This window comes from Orcinus orca, chromosome X (assembly GCF_937001465.1).
Source record: "Orcinus orca chromosome X, mOrcOrc1.1, whole genome shotgun sequence".
NCBI classification, from domain to species: Eukaryota; Metazoa; Chordata; class Mammalia; order Artiodactyla; family Delphinidae; genus Orcinus; species Orcinus orca.
In genome coordinates, this window is record NC_064580.1 from 70,267,831 (window position 1) to 70,278,951 (window position 11,121).

The 11,121-nt window shown below is 37.1% G+C and overlaps 1 protein-coding gene across 1 annotated transcript; it reads left to right on the top strand.

Annotated features, from left to right (window-relative positions):
* Nucleotides 1-1,168: 1,168 nt before the first annotated feature.
* On the top strand, nucleotides 1,169-5,832 carry LOC101271129 (sodium/hydrogen exchanger 2-like). The gene is given in 4 exon segments (XM_012536416.1): nucleotides 1,169-1,343; nucleotides 4,391-4,854; nucleotides 5,375-5,629; nucleotides 5,776-5,832. Coding segments are annotated over 4 exon segments (951 nt in total).
* The last annotated feature ends 5,289 nt before the right edge of the window (nucleotides 5,833-11,121 follow it).

Consider the following 11,121-nt stretch of genomic DNA (forward strand, 5'->3'; position numbering starts at 1 on the left):
CCCATACCTCAATATGTGAAAATTTATTTCATCACATTTCACATTTAATTACATTTTTCCCCAATTGCCACAAACAAAATAAATATGTAAATATTAAATTTTTGATGCTATTCTATTTGGTAATCTATGTAACAAGATGTCCTCTAAAGAGTTTGACAAAGGACAGCAACAGAAAAGAAGACACCAGGTTTAAAATTATGCCTAATTTGAGGATAATAAAAATGAAAAGGGCACAATGATACAAAAGGATATGTAACTATTCTGGAGATTGGCCTCTCTAGTGAAATCTCACTGAGTTTATAAGCAATCAATACATATTTTTCATGGTGAAACCTGAGAAAATTGATTAACAAGTAAAGTAGGCATAATTTACATGGAGTGGAAGTTGGAGTAGAAGGTGCTTGTCCTTTTTCAGAAGTTCTATTGAAAGATATCACATGGAAGATAGGAATTATGGTAAAAAAATAAAAATAGTATTTCTATTCCCGTCTTAAGTACTAGGCCATTTATTCATAAAAAAGAAAAGACTTTTCTCCTAGAATTTCCAGGAGCAGCTGATTTAATTTTGTTGACCCCTTCGCCTCTCTCTGTGGAAATAAGGAGCTCTACCTCTAGAGTTTTCCCCAAAAGACAGCTTGAATTTGGCATACTAGTTAGGATTCTCGTACGCAGAAGTCTTGATGTCTCTGGAGATTTAGGAATTATTCTTAAATAGTTTTCCATATCCATTCTGAATTGGAGTTATCTTTAGTAAGAAAATAGATTGCTAAGTGGCCAGAATCCAGTTCCCAGTGAATTTCTTCCCTTGAGAGTTAGGACTGGGGGTAAAATCCTATTCCATGTCAATCAATGAATTTGTCCCAGCTTCCTCCCTTTGCTGGCTCTGGCTCTAATTTCATTCCAGGGCATAACAGCCCAGCATTTCTCTTCTAGGACTCCATGGAGCTGCTGGAATTTTCACTGATCCATTAAATGCTAGACAGCAGGACTAAGGGTCAGGGACAGCAAACTGCATTTGTGAGCAACTGCAGCTGCGGGGTGGGGGGGAGATTAAGTACTTTAGCAAGCACAGCTGGCAGAGCTGGTGGTGGCCCATGGGCTGGGCCTCCTCTTACCTCTGCTACTGGGGCAGCTCTGCTCCCAGCTTCTGGGCACCTCTGGGGGTAACATGCTGCACTACTGGGACCAGACGGCAAAAAATAGCAGCTGGGGACCCAAAAGAACACAGGAAAATGCCTCGATGGTGTCTGCTCACACACTCCTCTTTTCCCTGTATTACCAGCATGTGCAAATTCCTTTCGAGATCACACTCTGGATTATGTTAGCCTCTCTGGCAAAGATAGGTAAGTGAGTGGGCTTCCCTGGTGGCACAGTGGTTGAGAGTCCTCCTGCCAATGCAGGGGACACGGGTTCGTGCCCCGGTCCGGCAAGATCCCACATGCCACGGAGAAGCTAGGCCCGTGAGCCATGGCTGCTGAGCCTGCGCATCTGGAGCCTGTGCTCTGCAACGGGAGAGGCCACAACAGTGAGAGGCCCGCAGACCGCAAAAAAAAAAAAAAAAGATAATTGAGAAACTTCCCAAGGCTCTCCTAGGGAGTTGCCTAATGGAGGAGGGGACTTTCAGGGCCTTTCCAGATGTTAAGAAAGGCACCTTTTCCTTAATAGACCAGAGAAAGGCAAAGTGGAATATTTGCCTCCTGAGCTCTGTCACAAGGATCTTTATCTTCATACCTCAAACCCTCTTGCAGTGATTATGTTCAAATGTTGGTGGTCTCCTAGCAGAAGGAGGTGGAATTAATGGGCTCAGCACAGGAACTTAGACTGCAAAGGGTCCCAGCTGTTCAAGGGTTGAGAAGATGAGGCATAACTTTAAAAGGGAGAACAGAGAAATCTTAATAGAATGATTCTAGCTGATCTGAGTCTTTAGGCAACCTTTTTTCCTCACAGGATGCTCATTATAGTTGCCAGGTAGTGAGAAAGTGGAACAAGTCCATTTCCTATTTTTTAAAAGATAGGCCTTTTTGTCACCACTCAGAATTTAAGTGGAAACACAAAGACTAAATCCAGCAAGAAAAGAAGAGCTGCTATGTTTTAACTATTTCACCTTTATGAACACCCTGATTTACTAGTGTTGTGATTCTCCTAAGGAGATTTATTATCAGTTATTCCTCTTATGTTCTTTAATAATTTATCAGACCTTTGCCTTGGTGGTATTAAAATTATGAGAGTCCTTTAACAGTTCAAAGTATTTATGATGAAGTTAACATTTTTAAGTAGGTTGAGAACCAAAAACAATGCCAGGAAAACATAAAAGACTGTAGAATTTTGTCATTTTAAAATGAATTTATTCTAAAATAAATCATGTTCAGCATTTCAAAGTGTTATTTAAGTGACTTTATAGACACCAAAGCTTTATCATTCATGAAATGTAATATTTAATGATGACACAGAAAATCCATAGATTCATAGCACGATAGATTGTCAGAGCTGGAAAAACCCTAGAAATCATTCTTATCCAGAGGCCCAGGGAGAGAAGATGCTTTGTGAAGTTCAACAAACCAGAACTAGAATGCTAGTCTCATGCTTCCTTGATTAGAAATACATGCTGTTTTGGGTGATAGTAATTAGCACTTGTGGATTCTTTTAAATTATTAGGGTTAATAATTAAGGTTATTAGGGTTAGGTTTCTTTTAAATTATTTTTTCAGTACTAGATATATTGATTGTAATAAATAGTCTAATTAAATGTTAATTTCAGGATAACAGGGCAAAGGGACTTCCCAGTAGGTCTTCCATCCCAATGTGTTTAAGTAGGACTTTATTGAGCCATCACTGACAGATAATATTTTGCTGTGACCTTGTAAGAGAATGTAAATTTAAAAAAAATTCCTTGTTAGCATTCATTCAACAAATATTTTTGAGCACATTTTATGTGTGGAGCATTATATTGGGCCCATGGGCTACAGAGATGAATAAGATCCCATCTTTCCCATGAGGAGTTTTCAAATTATTTCAATGCCTAGAGGAAATAAGTGGTTCTGTAGAGGATAAAGAGAGACCTAGCATGGTTTAGTGGAAAGATAAGATTACTTTGAGCTATTTAATATTTGCTCAAATTTAGGAGCCAGTGCCTGGCACATAGGCAATCAGTATGTGTTAGATGATTGAAGTACTTCTTTGGCCTCATATTTATCATTTCTAATATGGGGATAACAGTATTTACATCGCTGTGTTGGTATGATGAGAAAATCAAATAGAAGAGTATACGTGAAAGCACTTTTGAAACTATTTAAAGTCTAGCTTAGGAACCAACTGACTTTCTTTTCTAAAAATATATTTATTATTTATTTGAAAGTATCTTTTGAGCTATTTCTATGTGCTATCAGTGTGCTAGGGGATTAATGTAAAAACTAGCTTCAATCCTTGAGAAAGTTGTAGTCAAATTAATTAACAAATATTTTAGAAAGGATCTCAGCAGTGTATTAGTGGTGACTGGGGCAGAGAGGAAGGGGATGGATTAGCTCAGATGACCATTAAGGTCCTTTCTATAGCAGAGAGGATTGATGACAATTAGAGTCGTTATTTATAGGCTTCATGTAAGCTAGAGCATGATGATGTGGCATATAATGTGGGCAAAGGTAAAAGAATACAGGATAAAACAGAGAACTGCTGCTATGTGGGTTGCTAGATATGGCTGCATTTCCCTCGTGGGATGAAAGACTCATATCATTGTATGAGAAAAAACTAACTTTATAGTTGGGATTGTATTTTGATAATTCAGTAGTATGCATTAGTGTTAAGACCATATCTGTCAATCAGACCAAGTGACAGTTTGGGGTAATTATAGGAACACTAAGCTAAAAGTCAGGAGACCTGGCTGGGTTGTCACCTCAGTTCTGCCACATAATTACCATTTAGCCATGAAAAGTCACTTTACTTCTTTGGCCTCAATTTCCTTATAAGTAGTTGTGATTCCTCATCAATGAAGAGTTAGTTATTATTACTAAAGCCCTTTTCAACTCTTATTATTCAAAGCAGACATTTGAATTATGGTTGTCATTTCTATATTTTTAAGTTTCTGATGTCTTTGACTATGATCATGAGAAGAGCAGAAGAATATTGCCAGCTGATAAATGCATTGTTTCCATTTTAAAACATGTACTCACATTTGAAAATGATTCAGTGGACACTGAAAAAAGATATTTTCCATTATAAAGAAAATTGTCTCCACTCATGCATCTGCATCTTTATCAAGTCATTATTAAAATGTAAAATGCAAAATGACTGAGAAGCTATTTTCCTGAAATCATGAGGCTTGAGAAGAAGGCTGACATATAGAGATGACTGATAATAAAGATGTTATAATAGTCTATCTTTTTTCTCTCTTCTAGGATTTCACCTCTATAATAAGTTACCTGCAGTTGTACCTGAAAGCTGCCTCTTGATATTTGTAGGTCTCATCATGGGAGGACTAATTTACAGTTTAAATGACAAATCCCCACCAGTCATAAACAGTGATATATTTTTCTTGTATTTACTTCCACCAATAGTCCTTGATGCAGGATATTTTATGCCTAGTTGGCCATTTTTTGAAAACATAGGGACCATTCTGTCATATGCTGTAGTTGGAACCATGTGGAATGCATTTGGGATAGGCCTTTTCCTCTATGGTATATGTCAGGTGAAGTACTTCAAACTTCAAGATGTGTCATTGCTCCATAACTTTTGGTTTGGTAGTTTGATTGCTGCAGTAGATCCTGTGGCTGTACTCTCTGTATTTGAAGAAATTCATGTGAATGGAAAGCTTCATATTTTGGTGTTTGGAGAATCCCTCCTTAATGATGCTGTTACTGTTGTAAGTATCCGAAGCATGAGCTTTCATGGTAATTAATTAGGTTCTCTTATGGTCACCCTTGGAATTTAAATAAGAATTGAATTCTGGTTTAGACCATGATTGAGCAATTTAGTCTTAGGAATAAGTTTATGAATTGAGAGAATATGATTTACTGGTCATTAATATGTTTTCAAAAATAACCATGCTTTTTTGATACTATACTAATCTTGTATCAGTTTATTAAACTAGGATAAAACTTCTGGAGGCCACAGTCTTTCTAGTCATGTCAAATAAGAATATTTTAGCCATGAAGCATATATTCACAGCCCATCAGACAATTTTCAAACAGAATCATACATAATTTGATATTGACTTGTAGAAATATCTTTTGATGTAGGGAAGATTTCTAGGAACTCATGTTGGGAAGGAAATGGGGAGTTGGAGGACTTCAAAGTTGAGAAACCTCAAAATAGAAGGATACATAGGGCATAAGTTGAGACTTTTCTGATTGGTAAATTCACTCTAATCTTTTTTTATGAAGGTGCTCTATAAGTTGTTCAAATCTTTCTCTGAAATGCCATCTATCAAACCATTGGATATTTTGGCTGGGATAGGGAAATATTTTTTGGTTGGAATAGGAGGCATTTTCACTGGGCTCCTGTTTGCCATGGTTGCTGCCTTTACCACACACTTTACCAAGACCAGCTGGGTCATCAAACTTCTCTTTATCTTCTTATATAGCTATCTCTCCTACCTGACAGCTGAAATGTTCCATCTCTCAGGGATTGTGGCATAAGTATCTGGAAAAGTCTTTGATTTATTGAATTTCTTTTAGGAATTGAGTCTGATTTCCCACTAGAAATCTAGGAAATTGCATTACCTAGATATGGGAGAAGGACCCTCCCTTTATGTTCTTCTAGGGTTTCCTGTTATCTCTAATAGTCACTTAGTCATAGCTCTGCAAGTGTTATTGTGGTCAAGTTCATGGGCTCCCTGTAGAGACTAAATGACTACATCCCAACTACCTTGCCTATTTTGGGGCGGGGGTCAGTATGACTCTTCCATTGTATAACAAAAATGCTGAGAATTTGGCATGGGACTACCTAGGGCAGTTCTCTGTCTTTGCAGGGGAGAATCATTTCTCCTAATGGATTAGTTATCTGAGCCCAGTAGCATTCCAGTGGTAAGTAATTAGATGGCCCAGCATATAAATAAGCTTGGCATTAGTCCTTGTATAGATGAACTTTCTGCCATAACAATTAAGTAATTTTATTACTTCTTTTGTAAACCATATGGCATGTTATTTTTTTTTTCGTATCCATCACTGGCATTTAACCAATGATGATAGTACCTCATATCTAGTAATTAGCTTGTAAGGCTAAATGCCCACATGGTAAGTATTAACACCAAAATGCTTTTGTACTAGGGTTCAGACAGACCATCCCGTTCTGTGTTTTTAAAAGGAATAGAATGCTTTTTTTTTTCAAATGTTGCATGTTTTCTGAAAGCTTAAAACGAAAAAGAGAAAAGATTGATTTTTTTTTTTTTTTTTTGCAGTACGCGGACCACTCACTGTTGTGGCCTCTCCCGCTGCGGAGCACAGGCTCCGGACGTGCAGGCTCAGCGGCCATGGCTCACAGGCCTAGCTTCTCCGCAGCATGTGGGATCTTTCCCGACCGGGGCACGAACCCGTGTCCCCTGCACCGGCAGGCGGACTCTCAACCACTGCGCCACCAGGGAAGCCCGAAAAGATTGATTTTTAAATTAAGTTCTATAGAACTAATGCCATTTGATTTTAGGTTGCTCTAAGTTCTAAATGGAATTACTGTACATGATAAATGTCACAGTATAGTGCTTGAATTTAGTCTGTTTTAAATAAAATGTTCTAGGTTGAAAGCAAGGATTCTATCTAGGGTCTGGGTGATTGTATTTTAACTTGTTGAGGGATGTAGTTTGTGCTTAAATTGTCTTTGATTTTTATTGTTTGCATTACCTATTAATGAAAGACATGTTAAAAAAATCCAATAAAGGAATTGGATTAGGAAATTTAAATTTAATTCTTCTAATCCAGGGCATTTTCCAAAGCTTTGAATACGGTATCTTTTAAGTGGCTTCCTTCTTTTGAGCACCCTGGTCTTTTAAAGAACTTTGCAACGTGGAGAGTATTGCCATGTCTGTGTTGAGTCCTGAAAGAAACAGGGGGTCTCTCAGGTTAAAATGAATCCCAGTCAATCTTTTTCCATTGTCCCTGAGAGACACTTTAATTAAAAAAACAGACAAGGGGCTTCCCTGGTGGCGCAGTGGTTGAGAGTCCGCCTGCCGATGCAGGGGACGCGGGTTCCTGCCCCGGTCCGGGAGGATCCCACGTGCCGCGGAGTGGCTGGGCCCGTGAGCCATGGCCGCTGGGCCTGCGTGTCCGGAGCCTGTGCTCTGCAACGCGAGAGGTCACAGCAGTGAGAGGCCTGCATACCGCAAAAACAAACAAACAAACAACAAAAAAAAACAGACAAGTATTTATGAGCTCCTGTATGTTTAGTGCTATTCTCATTGTTAGGAGTGATAAAAGTTACTTTTTAAAAAAATTAAATTCTTGCTTTCAGAGATCTTATAATCTACTTAATGATGAAAAACATACACATGAAATAATAGGTTGACAAGAAAGAAAGATGGGAAATACTCAAATGTACGGTAACAATGAAGAGCACTTATCTGCTGTCATGCCTGGGCCTGGGCCAGAGTTCCTTGTGGAGAAGGGAAGGTCTGAGACCTAGGGGAAAAGCAAGAGTTGGGGGCGGGGTGTAGAAAAGGGAGAAGAGGAGGCTGGCTTCATGGCTCTCTCAACACTGAAGACCTAGAGGCTATAGAATTTTCTGCCTGCTTCCTCCTTTTGCCTTCCATAATAACTTCTTTTAATCTTTAGTGCCATTAAATATTGCACAGTTTTTGATTCATATTAACTGCCTTAAGTGTGAGGACAATTTGTAACCAGCTACTCATTAAATCTTCCAGAAAGTGGCCACAAGGTACTTATTTTTACCTTATGCATATGTGAGCATGTTTTATCCATCGCCACCCCCAAAGATTGTGAGCTCCTGTAAGATAGTGACAATATCCTCTGTACTTTTCTGTTTTAACTAATTAACTAGCATACCATAGATGCTAAATATTTATTGAAGATAAGTTTTATTAATTTATTTATTTAGTATTATTATTACTTTACTTTTGTGTGCCTCCTAGAGAAAAGTTAGACTGGTAAAATGCTTTGGGGACTGGTAAAAATATTGTTATTTTGTTACCAAACTCAAGTTCAGCTGCTTGCCTCTTGAAAGCTGATACTGGAGACACAAGTGTTGGTTGGAAAAGGAAAAGTTGCTTTATTCAGGAGGCTGGCAACCTGGGGAGAAGGTGGACGAAGAACCAATTCCACAGATTCTGCTCAGCCATGAAAGTTTTTAAAGGGGAAAGGGGAAGCTAGTTGCAATTAATTATTTGGGGAGGGCGTCAGAATCTTGGTCATCTTTCACTGTGTGCAGACTTACTGACTCCTTGTGATCTTTCTTTAGATGCTATCTTGTTCATGCAGTTTGCTCGTGAGGTTACTGAAGGGGAAAATAGGGAAAAGATCTAGTCATCGGTTAATTACTTATTCTTCATTCCTACTACTTCAGTCTAAGAAAAAAAATCAACAGGTTAGACAAGGCATTATGTGATCAAAATATTTGAGAAATATGCTTGGGCCAGAGATTAGTGAAGCATGGGGGCACCTGGTGTAAGGTTAAGTTAAAATACAGCTGCTAAAGTGATGGGACAAAGGGCCTCCTGCAAAGAGCTGCTTCCTGCAAAAATCTGTTTCCTGCAAAGAGCTGCTTACAATTTGATAGGTGTATTAAATACCTAGTAGCCCATGTAACAGTGCTAGGTGCTACATACAAAATTTGTATACAGAGATACAACCCCTTTTTTAATTATTAGAGCTTGCTGTTACTTCAACACTTTATATAGTAAGGGTGAAAGCAAATAAGTGTTTGAAATTGATAGTCTAAGTGGTCTAAAAAGAAAGCTGTTCTCACCTTAAAATCCTTGTTATAATATTTTTTTTAAAAAAAAACTAGTATTAGAATTTGATTCCTAAGTGGCTGTACTTCAAAACAATACTATTTGTCTCCCCTTTTTTAAATGTTTTGCTGAATTAAAACTTTGGATTTGTACAGTGAAAAGAGAAAGAAATGAAAAGGAAAAAATGGGTGACCAAAAGTCTGTTGGGTGATAGCTGATAGTGAAGGGAAAAGAAATAAAAGAAGTAGGGACAGGAAACCTTATAAAGTAGGTGAGAATTATTGCCAAATTAGCACATGGGGTGTGCCAGACTATCAATATAAGAACACAAATTTAACTTATGTAGGCAGGCTTGATTTGTTTTGCATGGAGAGCTACAGGAACCATATTTGATTATTACTGGTAAAGGCCTCACATGGATCTTTTTTGACAGGTGTTCTAAACTGTAAATTTTAGTCCTAGCCATTACCCAAAAAGGTGAATAGTTACAACTTAATTTTATAGTAATTTACTATTGCACCATATACAGTTTGTTATGTAAAGAGAAATCATAAGGTATGCAGAGTTATGAAGTAAAAAATACCTGAAAATTTTTGAGTTTAGTACAGGCATATCTCACTTTATTGTGCTTCATTTTATTACACTTCACAGTTATTGCATGTTTTACAAACTGAAGATTTGTGGCAACCCTGCATTGAGCAAGACTATCGGTGCCATTTATCCAATAGCATTTGCTCACTTCCTGTCTCTGTGTCACATTTTGATAATTCTTGCAATATTTTAAACCCTCTACCAGCAGAAAGATTACAACTCACTGAAGGTTCAGTTGATGGTTAGCATTTTTAGCAATAAAGACTTTTAAAATTAAGGTATATCCATTGATTTTCAGACATAATGCTATTGTACATGTAATAGATTACAGTACAGAATAAACATAATTTTATGTGCACTGGGAAAACAAAAACTTCATGTGACTTGCTTTATTGCAATATTCACTTTATTAGAGTGATCTGGTACAGAACCTGCAATATCACTGAGGTATGCCTATATTCCACCTAGATTTTGTTGTGTTTTAGATCTTTGGCTTTTCTTCCTTATAAAGCACAGTCTTGGGGTGCTTACAGTAACTTTTTTTTGTATGAGAAGGATATTAATAACATTTTACTATATGAAAAATAAGTGATCTATGCAGGATAATTTTTTCTATTTTAACATGGTGTGGCATTGGGTGATAGAAAGGCCATAAGTACTGGAATTAGTCAGAGCTGGGTTCAAATATATGCTCTGCAACTTACTAGTTGTTTAACATTGGGCCAGTTAGTTAACTTATTTACATTTTGTGCATTTTGTGAGTTTATGAAGATTAAATGGAATAATTCATGAAATGTGAGTATCATGTATAGACACTCAATATTAGCAGTTCTAACCATTTTATTAGGAATGTGTTATATTTAATAGTTAATAAATGAAAATGTATTTTAATCCTGCTTTATCCCCAAATTTTACTTAAATAGCTTTTCCTTTACCTGATATTGCCACCTTCATTAGCTCTTCTTACCCTAGCTAAAAGAAATGACCAAATTATAGTTCTGGTTTTGCATAATTGATCTTTCACTCTCACCTCTCTTTATACCTTCTTTTTGGTGTCATTTCTAAAAAAGAATTAGAAATGACCTAAGTGTTGTGGAGGGGTACTTTAAAACCACAGCTATTTCATTCATCTTTTATCTGGTTATTGTCTTTCTTTATGAGATGTATGAAGGTATGTTTTTCTATAGTTAGAAAACAGAATAGAAAGAAAAATTACAATCAATCTTTGAAAATAATCAGTTTATATGCAAATTGTATTTCTAGCTTAATGTATATACTGTCAGAGTGACTTCATGTTACCTATGATCATAAAGTGATTAAGAGTAGGAACCATGTCTAAAAATAGAATTACCATATGACCCAGCAATCCCACTACTCCGCCTATACCCAGAGAAAAGCATAAATCTAAAAGACACATGTACCCCAGTGTTCATTGCAGCACTATTTACAATAGCCAGGTCAGGTCATGGAAGCAACCTAAATATCCACTGACAGATGAATGAATAAAGAAGATGTGGTACATATATACAATGGCATATTACTCAACCATAAAAAGAAGAAAATTAGGTCATTTGTAGAGACGTGAATGGACCTCGGGACTGTCATACAGAGTGAAGTAAGTCAGAAAGAGAAAAACAAATA